At 49.4% G+C, this 20,986-nt stretch overlaps 7 protein-coding genes across 7 annotated transcripts; 1 reads left to right on the top strand and 6 right to left on the bottom strand.

Annotated features, from left to right (window-relative positions):
* Window positions 1-430: 430 nt before the first annotated feature.
* On the bottom strand, window positions 431-1,220 carry N7481_009022 (C40 family peptidase; the record flags this gene model as incomplete). The annotated part of the gene is made up of 2 exons (XM_057268241.1): window positions 431-440; window positions 496-1,220. The coding sequence occupies 2 exons, from the start codon at window positions 1,218-1,220 to the stop codon at window positions 431-433; spliced, it is 735 nt and encodes a 244-aa protein (XP_057118918.1).
* A 1,237-nt stretch (window positions 1,221-2,457) lies between these two features.
* On the bottom strand, window positions 2,458-4,878 carry N7481_009021 (uncharacterized protein; the record flags this gene model as incomplete). Its single annotated transcript, XM_057268240.1, has 10 exons — window positions 2,458-2,615; window positions 2,680-2,772; window positions 2,843-2,902; window positions 2,959-3,092; window positions 3,148-3,242; window positions 3,300-3,457; window positions 3,507-3,887; window positions 3,949-4,205; window positions 4,283-4,659; window positions 4,738-4,878. The coding sequence occupies 10 exons, from the start codon at window positions 4,876-4,878 to the stop codon at window positions 2,458-2,460; spliced, it is 1,854 nt and encodes a 617-aa protein (XP_057118917.1).
* Window positions 4,879-8,106: 3,228 nt separating this feature from the next.
* Window positions 8,107-8,577, bottom strand: N7481_009020 (inorganic phosphate transporter; the record flags this gene model as incomplete). The annotated part of the gene is made up of 1 exon (XM_057268239.1): window positions 8,107-8,577. One exon carries the CDS (start codon window positions 8,575-8,577, stop codon window positions 8,107-8,109), a length of 471 nt encoding a protein of 156 aa, XP_057118916.1.
* Window positions 8,578-8,620: 43 nt separating this feature from the next.
* On the bottom strand, window positions 8,621-9,844 carry N7481_009019 (inorganic phosphate transporter; the record flags this gene model as incomplete). The annotated part of the gene is made up of 1 exon (XM_057268238.1): window positions 8,621-9,844. The coding sequence occupies one exon, from the start codon at window positions 9,842-9,844 to the stop codon at window positions 8,621-8,623; it is 1,224 nt and encodes a 407-aa protein (XP_057118915.1).
* Window positions 9,845-14,121: 4,277 nt separating this feature from the next.
* Window positions 14,122-15,753, bottom strand: N7481_009018 (putative hexokinase; the record flags this gene model as incomplete). Its single annotated transcript, XM_057268237.1, has 1 exon — window positions 14,122-15,753. The coding sequence occupies one exon, from the start codon at window positions 15,751-15,753 to the stop codon at window positions 14,122-14,124; it is 1,632 nt and encodes a 543-aa protein (XP_057118914.1).
* Window positions 15,754-18,195: 2,442 nt separating this feature from the next.
* N7481_009017 (putative lipase) lies at window positions 18,196-19,554 on the top strand (the record flags this gene model as incomplete). The annotated part of the gene is made up of 1 exon (XM_057268236.1): window positions 18,196-19,554. One exon carries the CDS (start codon window positions 18,196-18,198, stop codon window positions 19,552-19,554), a length of 1,359 nt encoding a protein of 452 aa, XP_057118913.1.
* A 782-nt stretch (window positions 19,555-20,336) lies between these two features.
* On the bottom strand, window positions 20,337-20,756 carry N7481_009016 (uncharacterized protein; the record flags this gene model as incomplete). Its single annotated transcript, XM_057268235.1, has 1 exon — window positions 20,337-20,756. The coding sequence occupies one exon, from the start codon at window positions 20,754-20,756 to the stop codon at window positions 20,337-20,339; it is 420 nt and encodes a 139-aa protein (XP_057118912.1).
* Window positions 20,757-20,986: the final 230 nt, after the last annotated feature.

Raw genomic sequence — 20,986 nt, 5'->3', positions numbered from 1 at the left:
ATGGCCCCATCTATCACTGGTCCCCTTCTTACTCGACAAGCTTACAGCCAAACTTTGAAATTCGATCAATCACCGGCGAGCACTTTATTTCTCTCTGCGTCTCCTCTTCCAGGCATGACGTAAAGGACCTGCAGCATGGTCCATATTACAAACAAGCGAAGGATTTACGACGACTCGATGGACCCAACACCGAAAGGGCTCATCTATACCGGCCAGGCCAGCCCCTATTACTGATGTTTAAATCACATCTCGATATGATGTCTTTGTCTCTACTCAATAGCAGGGAAATTCCTACATCTACAAAGTGCAGGGAGTACGGTGGAAAACAGCATTGATCTATCCAGGGAAAGCTCAAACTCGACAACAGAAGCACAGAAATGCAAACATCCATTCCCCATGGGACCCCATACCCACTGCCCATCAGAAAAATCTACCAGAATCTACACCAGTTAGCACGTCGAAGAAAAGAACGACAAGAAGATCTTGAACACATACCTCATAACATAATCACAAATGCTCTCCCCCCCATAAGAAGTCCAAATCGACTGTTCCCGCACTGGAGTTCCAGTATGCGCCGCATTAATCATAAGCCCCTTCTTAATGAAAATACCCACATGCGAAACTCCAGACTTGCAATTACCCCCCTCTGCCCAGAAGAGCAAATCGCCTTCCTTGGCTTCCGATCGTGGGTACCTCTTCCCAATACTCGTCGCATCGTACTGCGTCTGCGCCGTGCGTGGAATCTTCTTATGCAGCGACTGGTACAGCGCATACTGCGTCAAGCCAGAGCAGTCAAATCCTCCTCCCGTTGGTCCGTTATAGTTGCCGCCACCCCAGACGTAGGGGAGTCCTTTTTCTTTCTCTGCGGCGTCGACGATTGAGCTGCCGTCTCCGCTGCCACTACCACCACCACCGCCGCCGCCGCCGCCGCCTCCACTAGCGTCGCACTTATCGGCGACGTAGCTGGTGCTGCCGGTCTTGACGTAGTAATCGGTCACATAGCAGTTATCCGAGGTTTTATCCCAGAGGCTGTCGCCCTTGACGTCGGTGCCGGAGGCTTGGCAGATGATTTTGATGTCTTCGCCGCTTTTGTAGCTTTTCACGACATCGTAATTGGTTCCTGGGCCTGAGCGGCAGTTAACGGTATCTCCAGTGATGGGGTAGGCGCTGACTGCGGGCAAAGCTGCCAGAGAAGCGGCGAGGATTGAAGTGAAGAGCATAGTGGATGAACTGTGCGTTTATAAGAGGGAATAAGTTTGAATTTGTTGTTTTCAAGTATTTAGCTGAGATTTTCTGGAATGGTTGTAGAAGAGGTACTGGATTTGCTTCAAGTTGTTTGGATATGATCTTTTAATATCATGGGAAGTAAAGGGCTTTTATAGATATTTTCTCCTGTTGGTACCACCCCCGACAGGCCAACGTCAAGTTCAATAATAGAATCATTTACAACCTGGCCACGTCACGAAGCCTCGTGTTGCACACTAGCAAAAATGTGTTTATGATCATCACGACCTCGCGATACTTACTAGAGATTACGGGGGAAATGTGTCGCCCGGGGGCCAAATTTCGTATTCCGAGTGTGTCAATTATAGCCAGCCAGTCCTCGATCAGTGTTTTTGTCAGCCAAGAAATTGCAATATGCTTGGTACTCTTGCCATTCAAGAAGCTTCGTGTTTCTGATGTTCCTGCATTCCGTATGGATTTGTACCAGTAGAGTTCATGGCTGCGGGATCGCGGGCTAAAAATAACTCTGCACGACATTTTGAGGCTCTAGCGCATGGTGATCTTTCGTATTTGTAGATGAAATGCTACACTGGTTCGTATGGCTCGGAGAGGATCATTTCTAAACTTTCAAGTTACTCTCGTATTTACCTTTTCTTGCTACTCTCTGTCATGTCAATAAGCTTGGAATTAATCAGTGGTTATCGTTAGCTGCCGCACGTGTTCTATCGAAGTTGTTTCCCAGCGGGAGATACAGTAGCGTTGCAAAAGTTTGAAACCCCGTATTGCCCACATCATTGACCGCCTTCTAATGGGAAACTAGTAGCTACCTCAGATGGAATAGGTAGGCCAATATATTCCGTCTTAAGTAGCTACTAGTCTGCGATTAAAAGGCGGAGACAGGAAACAGTCAACATGGGGTTTCAAACTTTTGCAACGCCACTGTATAACCTTTAACTATACGATGCAATCGGCTTTTACGAGGCTACTAATGCATGTATACTGGCACCCCCTCAATACGAAGGGAATTCCTCAGCGGTCTATTTTTGTCTACAGTTCGGGACGACAATTATTTTACTGGTAGTACTAAAAATGACATTGAGTTGCATTGAAGCATTATGGAGCTGAATGCCCCTGCGGCACTTTAACTAGTAACATTAAGATTCACTTGAACGAAAACACAAGCAGGTATTATTGACCGATTGTCGTCTCTCACCCGTGACCTCGGTCGATCGACTATGCTGTTACATTCTTGACCTCGTCCGAGTCGGCCGTGGCGATGATTGGAGGTGGTTTGGGGATATTCTTGCGGAAGATATATCGCTTGATGAACCAAGGAAGCCATACGGTCAATTCGTGACGAATGAAATCTTTTGTTGGGACGGAGAAAACCTCTGTGATGTGTGTTAGATATGATAATTCTGGGTGTTATCAAATCAGCGGCTGGAAGAAACTCACGGTCTAATTCTTCCAATGTCAGTTCCTTCGTCTCTCTCACGAAGCAGAATATCATAAACCAAGCGATTAGGTTTAACCCGGCGTAGAAACCGACTAATTGGAAAGTGTTGGTTAGTATATACCCAGGTATGTGGGTACTATATATATGGTAATTGCCACTTACAAGCACCGGTTTGGGTCATGACGGTTTCCATACGGAACCAAGTAAGCCCCAGGATACCAGCTATAAATCGTTAGCTTCAAGTTAATGACTCCAGATTGACTTCTTGTAAGTCTTACCAAAGGTGTTGTTGATACAGACGGCCCAGGCCATTCCTTGCTCACGCTGAATGGTGGGGAATACCTCGGCAGAGTATTGGAAAGCAACTGGTCCTTCTCCCAGAGAATAGCAGATCGTGAATAAGTAAACAAATCTGTTCAGAGACATCAGTCATCGGCTTTATCTGCGAGTGGACTTCTAAAACTCACATGACAACTGGAGCGACATGCAAAGAAGGCGAGTCTGCTTTGTTCAAGATAGACAGACCGGCCGCCAACAGGAAAATACACATCAGAGGGAAAGTCTAAGACGGTTAGCATGCAATGTATTTCAAGTTATATTCTAAATCTTGAGAACTTACTATCAAGGTCAAAGTTCGTCGACCCTTGGTATCAATGAGGAACAGGGTTGGAATGGTGAACACGACCTGGACCGCGCCATAACCAAGTGATGCATACAAAGCTTGCGTGTCATTGTATCCAGCATTGGAGAAGATGGAAGAACTGAAGAAAGAGATGACTGCGCGGAGTTAGAGCTTGACTATCGAACAGGAAATAATAGAACTTACTATTGATACCGCACATCTGCTGGGCAATCATGACAGTCGAGGCACCATAGTTTGCGCGTCTGATTCTCGGCACGGCGAAAATGTCCCACATGCGAGCAAAGTAACCAGCTCCCCGAGCTTCTTTGAGCTCTTCCTCGTAAATGACGTATGAGTAGTAGAAATCTCTCGCGCCGATAATTGGGTGGGCCCTGAGGGCCAGCATCGATTGGAATGCCTTGTCGTGCTTTCCATGCTTCATGAGCCAACGGGGCGATTCAGGGCAGAAGAAGATGCCAATGGCAAGAACAAATGAAGGAATGAAGGCCGAGCCGAGTTGAAGACGCCAAGCAATGTCGCCGGTATCCTTGACTATGATGTTCGCGCAGAAACCAAGGAAGATTCCTACAGAAGAAGCAGATTAGCGATTGCGACTTATACCTGCCTCAGATTCGAAATAACATACCTGCCACAACCCAGAGCTGCCAAAACATAACGAGGGCACCGCGAATTCGAGCGGGTGCCATTTCAGCCGAGTAGATAGGGACCGTAGCGTTCTTTGCTCCAATACCGATGCCCATGATAAATCGACAGACGAAAAGTTCGTGCCAGTTTCGCGCAAATCCAGAACCAATCGGCGTAGCAACGAGACACAGTGCAGTGACGAAGATCTCTCCTCGTCGACCCAAGTAGTGATTCATTGGGTCAACAATGAATGCACCGCTATCGACATAATTAGTTCCCGAATTACTTGATAATCTGCGAAAGCAAATTCTAGCGCCTGGGCATATACAACTTACATCAGACCAGCCGTCAAGAAAATAATAGAATTGATCAATCCCACAATCCACTCATCGCGACCTTTGCCCGTGAGGCCAAACTCCTCGGGGAATGACAGGTTGGCTCCGTTGGCTCCAGTCTGATCCCATCCTTGAGTGGCCGCACCAATGGCGCACAGACCGATGGAGTACCAGAGCATCTTGGGGCCGTGCCATTTGTGATCCCTTTCGTATACAAGCGCGGTCTTTTCGTCAGCGTGTAAATCGTTGAGTGCCTCGAACTTCTTGGGCTCGCGAGCAACTTGGGCAGCTCGCGCGAACAGGTCGGCATGTTCGGCCATATTATGCGTCTCGGCAAAATTGCGGGCATCGAGAGCGGCTTGTTCTCTGGAAACGCGCTTTTCAAAAGGGGAGTATTGTCAGCTTTTCCCTTTGCCTGGTATGTTTTATAAAAGCTGGTTGCATTGGGGTCTCACAGTCAAAGGGTTCTCAATGATGTTGACACCAGAAGCTATACGCGGGGTCGTGGCATCGGTCACGCTGAGTGTCCGTTTCTCATTCGCATGCTCCACCTGAGCCACCTGGGTGGGCTCTTCGGCGAGCTTTTTCTCGCTCATATTGATGGTGAATTCTTTGCTTTGATGGTATAGACGAGAGAAGAGATAGTGAAAGGAGGTGGTGAAAGAAGTAAACCAGGTCCTGAGCCTAACAGTCACCTGTGGGTCAAAGAAATCTCCTGAAGGCAAACCCCGTGGGGAAAACAGATTGGCACCTGCATCCCACATATAACGTTATCGAGCTCGCTCGGGCTGAAAGCCGGTCAAGCCGAAAGTAACCCTTGGCGGGTCTCAGCCCCCTTGGCTACCTTTGAAATGACTGCACAGACACCGGGCGTAAGAGACTAAGATCCTTGGGGCGGGATCCTAGCGGGCGGCTTGGGGTAAAGTTCATACTTCTTACTCTCAACATGGCCCTGGAAGGGAGAGTTCAGTGGCTTGGTGGCTTGATGGCTTGAGAGTTGGTAGATCATAAAATCGGGCGCTGGAAAGCCCCCATTTCAGAAAGATAGGGCAGAATAGTCTGACACAGCAAATCAACTACATACATGTTCATACGAGTAGAGAGAAAAGGGTGGCATTATTGTGCAGGACTGACTCCCTATTCGACCCACTTAACAGGCTCGAAGCGTAAGCGTCGAAGCGGGGAGACGGGCCCTTCCACCAATTGCCCAACAGGCCAAGACTGGGGGAATCCTTCACTTTTTGGGTGGCCTAGTTAGTCATGGGGCATAACGAGCCATTCACGCCATTGGGCAACCTGCTAGTCATGCACATCTGACGATTGGGGGCGGTTGGAGGTGATTTTTGCTTGACCGGCTTCGTAGGAAGTATGACATGACGAAAGCCTACCCTCGGTAAAGCCCGAGACTTGGTGGGGGTCAGAAGATGAGGCGCGCCACACCGCTGATCTAGTCCCAGTTTGTATGCTACGGTATCCTTGTCAGGATTCGAGTCAGCAACGCCCGATAACCGTAGGCTTTTTTTGCATTGCCTGACTCCCCCTGCGTCGTACGATCCTGCACCGCGGCTGGTCGGCATAAGCTCAGAACAGTGCTCTATAGATCGATCGAACTGAATTCGCTTGGCTTGTACATACTCGAAAGCTTGCAAAACTCGTTGTTACACGTGGATCACACGTGGGTATCTTGGACCACCCTTGGCAGCATGGCAGATATCTGTTTAACCGGCAGAGGAAGCAAGGTAAGAAAGTTCACCGAGCCATGTAAGGAGGTGATGGTATCGGGCAGAATTTGAGGACGCCCCACTAATCATATTCGAAAATTGTTTGCCCCGGATACTTATTTGAGTTTATGCCTAGAGCCCCCCGGGTTCAATAAGTGGGACCTGGTCCGTGAGGGGGGAACTGAAATGAACAATCCAAGAATGTCCAAGACTTTCGAGGGCATATTTTCAAAGCTTCATCAATAATTTTCTGTGCAACCGTTCCTTCGATTCCATATGCAAGCCCCTTTACTACGTCCAACGCCCGATCTATGTAGTACCCATCAGAATGAACGGTCGACCTGGCTCTTGGCATGACTTTCCAGAAGGACTCCTTTGCATAATCAGTCTGTGTGACTCCTTCCTAGCCCCACTCTCATCTTCATTGCTTTTGTCATAGTAAGCTTTGGAAGCTTGGCCCCGGTGCTATCTAGCAGCCTGAAGCAGAAAGTGCTCAGACGCCGCGCCGGGCTCGGCTTTCCCAGGAATCAACCCGGGGTCGGCATGCGTTCTCGGGCCTCCTTGGCCCGGGAAGTGAGCGGGAACACGCCATACCTTCCGTTAATTTGCTTGAAAGATGCTCTTTGGGTATTCTCGTATTTCTCTCGGCCATTTTACGCATTTTACGCCTTAAACTTGGAGATACAGCTGCGACTGAATTCAGTTTGTCTGTAATTCCATCCATGGTCTCGTCTGGGGCCAGACTTTAGGCGAGGCGAGCTGTTGATGTACTTTGACACTCAAAGGACGTTTATTCCAGCTCTCCGTTCGCGGTTGTTCTCGACGTTGGGCGATCAGAATGTCTATACTGCTTGTCACTTACTATCTACAACTGGGACTTGTGTGCCTGGCGGGCATAAGTAAATACATGGACGCGTTTTGAAACATATAGGCGAGGGCATCTCCTTAGAATGTCATTTCATCGAACTTTCTCATCCTTCGCTTCACTCGCGTCCACCGTTGTCACCAATACAATTCCTCTTCTCGTTCTTGCTTTCCTCCCTAGGTGATTCTCTCAATGGTTCTGTCGAGTGATACTCTCTTGCTCAGTCCCATGTCTCATTCACACTTTTTCGGTCAGTTTCTGACATTTCAGACTGACACTTCCCAACTTCTCGACTGCTCTGGAGCGTAACTTTGTGCTGCGCTCTTAGAACCTCGACTCTACTCCGCAGGACTTCACTGTCATAAAGCGGCAACACCACTTTCCCAATCAGGCCCCACGTCTCTTGAAAAGCGACAGTGGTATCGTTTTGCTTTAATTTTGTTCGAATAAATCCAGTTTGGCTTGTCGGAGTCTTAAGGTGATTGTAAATATGGTAGATAGGTTGTGAACTAGAACGTCTAGCACAAATTGACCCAATACTTTACGACCCACGAGATCTTCGTTGTTACAGTTGCAACAATCCTTCAATCGGAGGCTAGAATTGTAAGAGTTCTCGTCAAATAACTAATGCACCTAGTATTATACACTATGGAAGTGTCCTGGAGTCTTATGCGAGTTCCGAGGTGGAATTGAGCCAACACAAGCCGTTCGATAATTGGGATTTTCAAGTTTGTCCCAAGATGCTAGGTGGTCGTCTCTAATCAAAATTCTCAGCATTTATATGTCAATCGAGCCCTGGAAGATAACTTGAAGTACTACTAGTACAAGTAGTAGTACTACCTAGTGTAAGATGGGAATGCTCGCTGGCAGTCTGTCAAGCAGACGGGTCGATCGCAAGATGACAAAACCACTACACTCGCAGAGTGCAGGAGAGAGAGTAGTAGACAAAGCGGTGCCCTACTGAGAAAACAGCATTCAGAGTATTCGAGCCCTTGCTCGAATGCTAGCAATCCGAAATAACGAAAATAACATTGGTGACCCGAAAGGTAGTGTGTAAGTTAACTATCATCGAGGGCTTATATACTGCCTATAAGGCCTAAGGCCTACAACGTCACCTGACATCGCCAGAGCGAATCCCCCACTACACTAGGTAATTAGTATATTACGAAAATTTGAAGGAAAACAAAAATATGCGCCAAATTCTCAATCAAATTCATTTCAACTTTCCGAGAGTTATCCTATAAATGAGGTGTATTCAAGGCCATCAAGCAGATCGATCCGGAAATGAGTCCCGCGCAAGGAAGGGTCAGGACCCAGCCACCAAAAATGAAACCCAGCTGTCTCCAATTAACGGCGCCGAGATCATAATTCATCAAAGCCACACCCATAGAGGCACCAGTAAGGCATTGGGTAGTGGAGACGGGCAGACCAAGACGCGAAGCCAATAGTACAGTGATAGCGGCACCAAGTTCAACACTGAACCCACGAGTCGGAGACATCTGAGTAATCTTGTTTCCAAGCGCGCGGACGATGTTGTAACCATAGAACCAGAATCCAAGACCTAAAAGTAAACCAGCTACAACGAGGAACCAGACTGGTGTCGGTGCTTCAGTTTCCACCACACCCGCGTTGTATGTGCTGTATACAGCGGCCCAGGGTCCGACGGCGTTGGCGACATCATTCGAACCGTGTGCAATGGACATCATCATGGCTGAAACAACTTGGCAATATGTCCATAGGTGCTCGACCCGATCATCGTATCGATGCGCTCGGGCGTGGATGGCGCGTAGTTCGGGGGGAGTCGTGGGTGACAACGTCCCTTGTCACTCCCTGCAAAAATAGCCACTTGGTATATCCCCAGTATCTCTTGGGATCCGTCCAAGAAAGGTCCCTAACTGGGTCGATGAATCTTTCTTTGGGCTCAACGTGCTTCGTGCGCGGCTTGGCTGCAGGGGTAGACGTAGAATCTAATTTCTTCTCTTCGTCATCATCCGGTCGCTCGGTGTACTGCTTTGGTGTGATTTCAGGCGAAGGAAGCACGGAATCCGCATTTGCAGTTGTTTGGTCCTTGACCATGTCTTTCTGTCCAGCGAGTACCTCGCCATATGCGTCTTCGTAATAGTTGGTAACCGCCGATTCCCTGGTGCTCGGGAAATAGAGAGGAGGGTCTTCCCTCAAAAGCAGAGGCCCGAGAGGAACATGATAGAACCTGATTCGAGGATCATTCTTGAGAATACGACGATGGAAATATGGGACGAAGAAAACGTAGGAAACGAGAAGACAGCCAAAGAAGACACCAAGGATAATTCCAGCCGCCTTACCGGCTCCGAACTCCTCCAGCGAGGGTGCAGTTGGGGCCTCGACGACAATGAAGAGAGCCAAGATGGCACCCGTCATAGACAGGTAGAATGGAATGAGACGCATGGCCCACTTGAACGAATCGCGTCGCTCAAGTACCGCATACTTGAGTGTTCCGAAGATGAGCGCAGAGAATGCAGCAGCAATAAGTGGAGCAATGCCCCATGATGCAGCCACTTGAGATACGCTTCCCTTTTCCCAAGCCCAGCTAATCGAAGACTGAGATGCGAAACCGACACCGATGAGAGCGCCGACGATGGTCTGGGTCGTTGACACGGGGAAGCCAACCATGGTGGAAAACATCAACCATGATGCACTGCCAACCTCGGCGCAGCCCATAGCCAGCATGAGAGCACCAGGCTTCCCCTCAAATCTGTCCACTCCGATAATACCATTTTTGATTGTATCTGTGACTCTGGCGCCCATTGCCACAGCACCAATGAACTCTGTGATGATGGCCAGGACACCTGCTGTGGCCATGTTTAGGGTTCGAGCCGCGATCGAAGTCGCGTAAGAGTTGGCGACATCATTTGCTCCATTTCCGAAGGCACTGAAAACGAAGGCGATTGTGGTAAGAGCGAGAATCCAATCGTACTTGGCGGTAGCTGCCGGCACCATGTTTACGGTTGCCTCGCAAGCGGGAGGGAATGACAATGAGAATTTGAAATTTTTAGATCGAAGTCGAAGTGAACCAGAAGAAAAATATTGCAGACAGCTGGCAATTTTTATAGGATTCCCTCAGACCGTATCCATCGCCAAGGTTCAGCCAGAGCGAAGGTCCGCGGGCACTTGGCTCGATGCCCACCGAGTGGAAATCTAGCCTGCCAATATGTGAGTTTCGGCCTATGACAATGTCATCACAAGCAAGGTGCAATGAAAAATCCGCACCTACTGGTCCGAACAATTCGCCATCGTACAAGAATTCACTACAAGTAAGAGGAAGTTGTTGCTGCCGAGAGGATGCCAAGGCCGGACTGAGCTCGATACTTGGCGATGAGAAAATATGAAATGGCATTCCGGGGCCAATAATATTTTACTGGAGAACACGTTTTCTGCAGGGGAGATCTGATTGAATGAGAATCCGATAATACCATTGGTTACTACTCGGCGCCGAGGCCTTGGAGGTCTTGGTCCGCTGGGCGGACGTCTCGGCGGAAAGTGGATAGCACTGCCTCACTTGTCTGTCCGGTTCCAGAATCGACAATGACGCTGGCAATTACTCTTACTAACATATGATGCATGTATTTAGCGTATCTATCTAACTGCGATACTTCTTTCCGAAATACAAACTAGTTGGATCGGGATGGTAAGGAAAGAAATGGCAACAGTATCACTTTATCGCTGATCATAGAATGCCGATGTTTCATAACAGGTCTCGGTTAGACACTCATACAATATTTCCCATTCACCAGAATCGCCCATTCTTTTTGAGAATACATCCTGTCCGACGTCACATGAAGAAGCCTTAATCCACCCAATGTTTTCAAATGCATACCCTGTAAAGTTTTCTCTCTCACACATAATACTAGTACTTACTCGTACTGCATCTTACCTAGTCGAATATTCTCCACTAATGATAGGCCTGAAGTCATCTCTATGGCTATACTTTTGAATATCTAGCCTTTTAGTCTTCTAGGGTTACTATCTTCTGTCTTTCCGCGAGAGTTGCGCCTCCTCCCAGCAATCTCGATTCCCCCCACCCTACCTACTTTGCATCGTCTTACGTTCGGGGAGTAGCACAAACATGTTACCCCGAAACCTGTTAGATAAATAGTGTAAATTCTCCACTTCCGAGAGATTCGCTATTACGTCTATCCTTATTTCAAGTTCTTTCTTAAAGGAAACGCCTCTACTGCTATCCAAAAATGAAGGATTCTTTCGGTTCAATCAGGAAGATATGAAGTGAGGCCCCTACAACACACATAAAATCCTCGGGCACTATGCCAATCAAAGTTCAACCCATGTCAGCATGGCAGTCAGCAAAGGAAAACCCCAGAGTTGTTCTGTTTAGCCTGGGTGCTTGTGTCAACTCTGCTCTCTGGGGCTTTGATATTGGTAGGCGAAGCTTTTTCGCGGCGGATTATCTATAGATGACTAAATTTATAGCCATTAACGCGGTCATAATGGCAATGCCAGGCTTCAAAATGGTATTTGGATACGAGTATGGTTGGAAGTTCCCGAAACCAAGGGAAAAACTGCGGAGGAGCTTGACAGACTATTTTCAGAGAAAAGGCCTGCCTGGAGATTTCAGTAATGGGCATACATTTATCTCGATTACTTTCTTCTATCTATAGGGAATTTCAAATTGCAACAAACCTCCCATCGAAAGACTTTATAACTATGGTACATTGTTGAGGCTGTATGCCTCAGACATCGGGCCGCTCTCCTTCACCTTCCTATTTCGTTAGGCTTGTCTTGGCATCCATCGACCACCTCGTGCATCCTCTTTCTCATCCCTGAGCACATACTAAAAATGATTTTGGAGAGATATGCGGTGGATGACCTATTTTGCATTGTCGTTAACTATAAGAGACATGAGATAAAGTGAAAAACATAATGCACTAATGATGAGGGGCTCTATCATAATATAATTCCCGATTAGGTCTCGGCAGCACCATTTCATTCCCATATAACCCTCTGTTCCGCGACTAAAAGCAAAGACCGGAGCCTAAACCTTGGAATGAAGGCCGATGGAATTGCCGTCACCACTATCAGTCTACTACTAGTAGTACTACTAGTGCTACATCTTCACTGCGCCCAGCTTCAGATTCTACAACTTGAAATATCTCATTAAGCAGATATACCGACTACTATATATATATCTCTCGAAGTTTATATCTCTCTCGAAGTCTTCTTCAATCTATTCACAGAAGCGTCAAGTTCGAGCCCTGGAGTGACGAGTACACTTGCAGTCTCACGAACTAAAATACTAGACTCACACCGATGTCTTCAGAGATTGGCACCCGGCCATCCAGGCCCATAACCCCGGCGAGTGCTACACTATACGGACTGCCACCGGAACTGGTAGACATAATCTTCGGATACCTCTCACCAGCTGATAGATTGTGCTTCAGAACGACATGTACACGCTTCTCCTCAAAGTATGCCTCGCCATTACTGTATCCGAAAAATATTCGACAACTATCGCCAGAACGTATTCAACTTGAAGACCCCTCGCCTCAGGTTCAAGTTGATTGTTATATTCCAAAAACAAAAGCAAAAACAGAAACAGAAGCTTCAGGCACACATGCCAGTGCCAGTGCCAGCAACGGGGTCAACTCGACCACCCAGCCACGCAATCAGAGAAGCCGTGACAAACTACGTTCTCGATTGAAATCGATGAATCTCAGGGTGCTGGTTGCTTGGTCAAAGCTTTGTCCGAGAAAAGTACCCGGTACTGCGAAAGTATTCAAGGAGGACAAGAAACTCGCAAAGCGCGAAGGGAAAATAAAACAAAAGGCGTCCAAACCGCAACCGAGCCCGAGCCCGAGCCCGACAAAACCGAAACCAAAACCTGCCCCTGTTGTTAAGAAACGTCGCTCGACTCGGAGTCGGTCACGGTGGGTTGCCCCTGCATCAACTGATTGGAACTGGAACTCATGCTACTATGACAGTGCTCCGGCATCTACTGGGTGGGACTTCTCCAGCTCATACTGTGATACCACTAGCTTTTTTTGCACCACTTCGGCTATGGATTGTTGTAGTAGTTATGACGACTGCTGCTACTAGTTGATATGAGATGGCACACTATCTGGCTCGTTCACTGTCTCGCTCTATCTGGGAATCTAGTAGACGGTCGGCTCTTTGGGCTGAAGTATAACTCCAGTGGGGCCCCGGAGTATATATGCCCAGGTGGATTTGATATTGCAGATGCCGACCATACCGGAAGGCGTTTTTACGTGAAGCTGAAATTTTGCTGTTCCTGGGATGGATGTCATCAACCCGTGACACCAGATCTTGGGTTTATCCTACCTAGTAGTATCGTGGGATAATCATGATTCAAGTTCATGATGCTTTCAAGCTATCCCAATATAGCTACTACAGCCAGCTTTCAAAAAATATATCCCCTGAAATGTTGCTTCACAATGGATATCTACGACCTTCAACCAAGAAGAAATTCCCAAAAATACCCTTAGGTGGGCAGTAGAGTAATAAGTTCCTAGACATTAAATGCCTCGTCTCCCTATCGAATGAGAGACCAACCCGAACCTGAACCTTATGATCGAAAAGACCAGGGCCAGGAGCAGTTCCATCCCAAAGATACTAGTAAAAAGCCGAACTCCGCCGTCCAAGAATAAAAGAAGAGAGAAAACAGCGTGATGGAAATTCAACTCGAAAGAAACCATAGACCCATGCAGAACATTAAAGAAAGAACACCTCGCAAATGCTAATAGTAATTGTAGGACAGGCGGGGGTAGAAGAAACAGGACAAGACGCGACAGGAATAATCCCGTGGGGTAGGAGGAGGGGGAATAACTGAGTAGGTACAGATCCTACTCATCCCATCCCCAGGAAGGCAGCCAGCCAGCCAGGTAGGGTTTCTACCAGGTGGGCGGCCAGTCCACGCTTCTTCATCGACATGATCCAATCCAACCCGACTGCCGTCCATGAAAATAAGAAATCATGCAAGCACCCACCCAGAACGACGATGGAAGACAAAAGTGGGAAAATAAAGATGTGGCTCAACACCATGACCGATGAGGGAGAAAAGAAAAGAAGAAAAAGTGACAGAGAAGGAGGTAGAGGGGGTGTAGGTAAGTTATCTAAGCAGGGATTCATGCATCGTGTAATTTCAAGTCGGTCGAACATCGTTCTTTTGGCATTATCGAATTAATCGGATTTGCTTTTTTGGAAGACGGGGATCGATGACCATATCGTATCGCAGCGTATCGCATCTACCTCTGCTCATCCGACTCGGCAACCGCAACAGCCACCGCGACAGCTGCACCGAGGATCGCGCTCTCGTGCGCGGCCTCGAGACGGATCAGGGAGGTGGAGGAGGGGTGGCTTTGTTGGGCAAGTTTGTCGAGGTAGTTCTGGCATGTGTCGCGGAATCCGGGGTACTTGTTAATGACAGTGCCGTCACAAGCGATGGTCATTTTCTTGTCCGAGTCGTCGCTCTCGACGACGGTGATTTCGGGAGTTTCCTTGGCAAGAGGGTCAGGTTTGGTGTTGTTTGGGAACTCGACTTCGTTGCTGAGACACCACATGCTGTGAATGGCGGTTGCGAGGTATCCAGCTGAGCGACGGGAGACATTTTGACAGACGCGTCGGACGAAGCGGAGGTCGTCAACGGATGGGTAGCTGGGGAAAGTGTGTTCCTTTTGGAGGAGAGCGGCGGAAGCGGCCATGGAGACGGAAGAATCTTCTTCAATGAATGCGACAATGCTGGTGTCGAAGGAATAGGGCTCGCGCATGGAGTGGGGGAGTTCGCCGCCGAACAGAGCGGCGGTCTCGACGGCCTCCGCGATGATCAGACGCACGATCTCTCCGAGGTAACGACCAGTGATCATGTATTCCAAGGGTTGATAGTCGGGACGCAGGTGAGTGCGATTGAGGAAGTCGTCCCAACGGGACATGGGAAGGACGCCGCCTCCAAACATGCTCATTTCGGTATTGATGATAACGTGCTTCGCATAGTCGAACCAACCGTCCGGGCGGGTGCCGAATTTGTTCTTGCCGATCTCGTGAACGGGGAAGTGGATCGCCATGTTGGTACCGGTGCCCAGGATGAGTGACATGCGAGTCTTGGGGTCGACGTAGGCGCGCGAGAGGAGAGCTGCGGAGCTATCGTTCACGATGGCGGCCATTTCAACATTCAAATCGCGCTTGTGGCAGGAGTCCGTCAATAGTTGTCCCAGATCCATGCCCTCTGTTCCATCGGAGCAACGAAATCCCTTGCCCATTTGAATGACCTTGCCGCTGCGGACGGAGGTTTGATCGATCGGGAATGACCAGGACAATCCAATGGGCAAAGGCGCATCACCACGTCCGTAATCAGCGCCAACTTCTTTGAGTACGGTGTCGATCTGATTGGCCATCCAGTCAAAGAACTTGGTTCCTTCCAGCAATTTTACAGTATTATCAATGTATGAAGAGTTGACCTTGACAATGCGCATCTCCTGATCGGGGCCGGACAATTCAATCAACGCGACTCGGAATGTTGATCCTCCCACGTCTAACGCTAGGTATGTTCCCTTTTCCGAACCGGTGGGCAATGCGTGGGTGTATGAGGGGAGCATGCAGTATGGGCTGTTTTGAAGGCAATCGCGAAACTGGCCGCGGATCTTCTCGGACATGTCGATCATCTTATCGGTGGAGAGGGGCGTTGCGAAGAGATTCTCGACCTCAAAGGCGAAATCATCGAGTGTGCGGCGACGCCAGTGGGCGCCCAGGAAGGGCTTCTTACGGCGATGCGAAAAGCCGCGGAAGAGGGAGGGGAAGAAAATCATTGTTTCGAGAGCCGACACGACATTTTGGAAGAGCTCTTGCAAGCGATGCAAGACTTTGACCAGCGGAGCCGCCATGGTTGTGAGGAGGGGAAGGGTGTGTGTAGGTTGTTTTGAGGGTGAGCAAGGATGAGGCTGAGGCGAGTCGAGTCAAGAGGCAAGTCGAGAGGCGAAAGGAGCTCGGAGCGAAGGGAGGGAGGGAGGTGGGATTAAGATATTCCCCAGGCGGAGGGATGATGGTCGGAAGAGGTGGTGATTGAGTTCACAGCAGCATGGGACTGCAAGAAGGGAGGTGGGTGGGAATCATGGGCGTAGAGTAAGGCAGGTCAAGATCGAGGTCAAGATTCAAGAGGATATTCGCGGGATGGAAGTTATAGGGAACAAGGTGACACTCCCACGGAGTAGCGTAGGTGGATCGGAACAGTGGGAGCGTAGAGGAGAGTCGTAGAGGAAGAGTCGTAGAGAAAGAGAAAGACCAGATCCCCACCGTAAAAGAAGGGACGAAGCATGGATCAACATTGGCCCATTCTTGGAGTGTCACCAGAGTGCAACTTAGAACTTGACGTGGGAAAGCCCTTGCTGTATGGGTATTACTGTATGGTCCTGGTGGTAGCAGGGGACGTACCAGCCGGGTGTGGTGGCAATGGTCGAGTACCTGGTATTGTTATTACTGGGCATATGGAGTACCATGGAGTACCCTCAACTATCTTTATCTGATCTTTTATTGTATTCTCTTCCTAGGTCATACCCCTCTGTTTAATTCTGCCTGGATAACATTGCTTTTTCTTCTCTTTTCCTCTCTTCTCTTACCATACTCTACTGTATGTTCCCCAGTACCGAGATACCGAGTATACCGAGTATGTGGTATGCGCATACTCAATGACCCCCTTGAGTGCAACGGTGGTAGTCGGCCCCAACTGGTCGGGACGGTTACACTCATGTGGAACCCCCCAACTACAAAACTGTATGGGGCCCCACGACCAGTTACTACTTACTAGGAGTTACTACTAGACACAGTTACTGTCAGTTACTGTCAGTTACTGTCTACTGTCTACTAAGTAGTATCCCCTTGATGCCTCACTGCCCTAGTATATCCCCCATCCTCTGAAACATCCCTCCGCTACGGCCTTCTTCCCCTTTTAGGATGTCATGCTCGATACATTCGCATGTAACCACAACCACCAAGCTTCAATCCAAGCCAACTTGATCCCATATGAGTACACCATAGTGTCCCTGTCCCGTCTTTGTAGCAATCTCGGTGCCTGGGGCCCTGCCAAGGAGGTCAGCGTATCCCTTGACAGCACAAGCACAGGAGACAGAGATAGGGTTAGGAACCGCCAACCGGTGCATTTGACTTTCTTCAAGAATGCTCCACAACAACATGACATCAACCCTGTCTCATCACCATAATCATCGCCTTCGGAGTCGTACTGTATGTACTCGTAGCCCTTCATCGTAGTAGCCTCTAAGCCGAGGCCTTGGAAACTCGAACTCTTTCTGCTGCCAATGTACGAGTATCCACATCACAACGGCAGAGCTCTCGGCGACCAATTCCAACTCCGCCTTATGTTGCTGTGGCACGCACCATGGCATGGCATGGCCAAGTATGTCGCGACCCGCCCTGTCATGCCTTCTCATCGACTCCGAATTCGCCGCCACGAGGATGAAACCGATCGTCACAGATATGCCCGGTGCATTCGCCGACAGGGGTGGGTAGGAAACCCTCCGCAGCCAAGTTGCATCTGAATATCTCGTACGGAGTAAGCAATGGACCGTAGTGTTCTTTCACGACCTGATTCGATCCGATCCGACCGGCCCTTTGAAGCGGTCTGGTCGTGTGTCCCGGATAAGCACGGACGGGGGAGAGGGTTGGATTCGATGTGAACGTGGTGGACACAAGAAGCCGTGCCCTGCCCTGCCTGGTCGTTGACAGCGGGACGGGAGAGGGCGCATGGCACGCAGGGTCTTTGGACACACCTCGTCAGTCTTAATCTTGATGTCTGTTGCCGATGTCAATGCATTCACCCAGACACGAGAAGATGATTGCCGGGCCGAGGGTGATTCTACTATTCCGCGTGTCTTACCCCACGGGGTGAGGTGATTTGCGGGGAGAGCGAGTCAGGGCAGCGAAATGGTTCTGTCGATGCTCTTCTCCCATAGGTGGAATCCGACTGTAAGATCTCAGTAGAGTCGACTAAGGAGCGTCTGGAATAGTTTTCCTGCCTTGAAGACGCTCTGTTCTCGTGATCTGCGTTTTCCTGGGAGCGCAGGGCCAATGCCGGAACACAGAGATGGCGCTGGGAAGTGATAGTTCTGTCGATCTTCCCTGAGTCCCAAAATTGAGGAGATGCATACTGGTAGTCCTGAACAATCTTCGTCTGTCAGGATGGGATATTTAATCGCAGAGGGTCTCGCTCAGGTGGCGTGTGGTTCGTTTAGTAAGGAGAAGTGTGAAGTTGGCTGTATAGCAGGTCAAATAAGGCATGAGCGAGTGCATAGAATAGTGAATGATTGCTCACTATGAAGAGAAGTCATCTTCTTGGACTGCAGGTGGGCTTGCTGGTGATTGCGGGGGCTACGACGGCTATCGGCCAACCCGCAACTACCTCCAAGTCAACAAGAGCGCCTCTGCTCACCACCCTCTTCAATGCCGCATCCGACAACGAGAACAATGCAATTATATCAGACATTGCGGCTCTACTTCAGCAGCCAAACTCGACGACTGCCCCATCCTCTGTCGAGTCAGCGTTATCAGCTCTTCGAAGACAGTTATCCAATGGCGCACCCAGTATCGAGGATGCCGCCTACGGCATCACCAAGGCAGGCCTGATACCACCCGACATATTAAACCTGTTAAATGGATACGCGGATAGCGAGCTCAACTCCCTTCAAAACAAAAACCCACCACCCAACGACAACATATACCCAACCAAAGCACCCGGGGATGCGCCATACTCATTGAGTGAAGAGACCCTCCGCTCTGCCATCCACATCCCCTCATCATTCGAATACGGACAAAACAACAAAACACCCATAATCCTAGTTCCAGGAACCGCAATTCCCGCCGGAACAACTTTCACCTTCAACTTCGGCAAACTAGGAAACACACACGCAGTAGACCCAGTCTGGCTAAACCTCCCATCAGCCTCTCTCTCCGACGCCCAAGTCAACGCCGAATTCGTCGCCTACGCAATAAACTACATCTCCACCCAATCCAAATCCAACCAACCCGTCACAATCCTCTCCTGGTCCCAGGGTGGCCTAAACACACAATGGGCACTCAAATTCTGGCCATCAACCCGGTCCAAGGTCAAAGATTTCATCGCCATAAGTCCAGACTTCCACGGCACCGTAATTCGCACCCTCGTCTGTCCAGCCCTGTCCTTACTAGTCTGCACCCCTGCCCTCTGGCAACAAGGGTATAACACCTCGTTCATACGTACCCTACGCGCCCACGACGGCGACTCAGCCTACGTCCCCACAACAATCATCTACTCGACCTTTGACGAGATCGTCCAGCCACAATCCGGCCCGTTTGCGTCGGCTTTGCTCCGAGACGTACGTGGCGTCGGCGTCACGGCTGCGCATATTCAGACTGTTTGTGCGGGTCGTGTCGGTGGCGGGTTTTATACGCATGAGGGGCTGTTGTATAATCCTCTTGCGTGGGCGTTGGCCCTGGACGCCATTGCGCATGATGGGCCCGCAGATTTGGATCGGATCGATCGCGATGGTGTTTGTGGGCTGATGGTGGCGCCGGAATTGGATTTGTCGGATTTATTGGGGACGGAGGGGTTGTTAGTTATTGCTGTTATGGAATTGGTGCTGTATAAGCCACATACGATTGCGGAGCCGCCTATTATGGACTACGCGTCGTCTTGAATCGGTTTTGAGGGGAGGTAGTTAGTGGTGGTACGCGTCCTGGGGCTTTGGTTTTATTTATTGATGGTCTTTTAGTCTTTTCTTTTTTGCCCGGGGAGTACGAGTTCGAGTCTACACGTTGGTTGAGTTTTGTTTTTGTTTTGTCAATTGCGTGGGTTCTCCTTTTTTTTCCCCATTTGGGACCCGTCGATTGTTCCAAGGTTTATTGCCAGTGTTTATTACTCCTGAGCCACAGCGGAAGTAATTGTGGAGGCCAGTCAACCTTAATGGGAACGATTTTTATGGGAACTCCTCATGGCGTGGATCAAGGCTTCTCTTTCTTTTCTTTACTTCTTTTACCCCAGTCTCCTCATTAAACCCCCGAATGACACCATTCCCTTAAACATATGCTTAACTGTGATAGCCTCATGGCGAAAACTCTTAGCTCCAAGGTTGCTTTGGTCGAAATTGCATTGCCGTGTGGTGCTCCACCGGACTAGCCTTTTACCGTTTTAACATGGCCAATGCCGACGCTAGAAAAGCGGAGAGATTCCCACGCAGTCTGGAGGACGTGCAGAGTAGACACTGTCAAGCGAAGAAGAGTGGGAATTGGAGACCAAGATCGTCATTCTGCCGCAGTGGAGTTCTCCTGAAAGGATCTTATCATAATCATTTAATTGATACTATGGAGTACCCTAGAGTACTCCATAACTACTGTGTACTCCGTACCCAGGTGTGTGTATGTACGTAACCCGCATAAAGTGCCAAGACTTCCCCCTTGGGCCGTGGGTTTTGTCCGCCACTCACATCCTTCCGGGCCTCGTGTCCTTCCCCCATTTAATCGGGTCTACCGGCTTAGCCCTGTGAGGCGTGTGACGAGTCTTTGCTGTGTCTTGCGTATTGCATCTGCCAATTGCCGAATGAACACGCATGAACGCGAATGGCGGTGCTAGTGGTGTTACGTTCGGGGTTCTGCCCAGTGGCTGGCCCTCGCTGGACTGGGCAATCAAGACCGAACGAAGCAACGCTTCGACCGTGATGAGGATGGTCTTTTGTGGAACCCCGACTGGGCTAAGGATACGAGTGGAATCAACGTCCGCCTCGCTCCCAAGACCTCGCTCTAAGCTGCGCTTTGCACCACTCAGCGTCGTTGCTTGACCGCGACTCCACCGTCCGAAACAAGTGCCAAGAGTCTTCGCCTGGATCGTCAAATTCCACGCCATCCCCTGAGGCCAGTCGGCGGCTGGAAGACCGAGAAGAAAAAAATGGAAAAAGACTGCGTGGAGTCTTCTCCTGCCTCTTCTTTCCTTAGTCCTCTCCACTCGTTTGAAAGTCGGGACGCCCGAATGCTTCGTTCCTGGGCTATCTTGTAGCCGTCCCCTCTCTTCTCCTTCTCTTTTCCCATCCCTGCTTTCGTCTTTCTCCGTTTTTTTTTCTTGTTGCCTGCTTCGAC

This window comes from Penicillium waksmanii (assembly GCF_028829765.1).
Source record: "Penicillium waksmanii strain IBT 27052 chromosome Unknown utg000008l:1.0-5622682.0:1.0-5626561.0, whole genome shotgun sequence".
NCBI lineage: Eukaryota > Fungi > Ascomycota > Eurotiomycetes > Eurotiales > Aspergillaceae > Penicillium > Penicillium waksmanii.
Note: the sequence above shows the minus strand (reverse complement) of the source record. Positions and strands in the feature narration are given on the sequence as shown.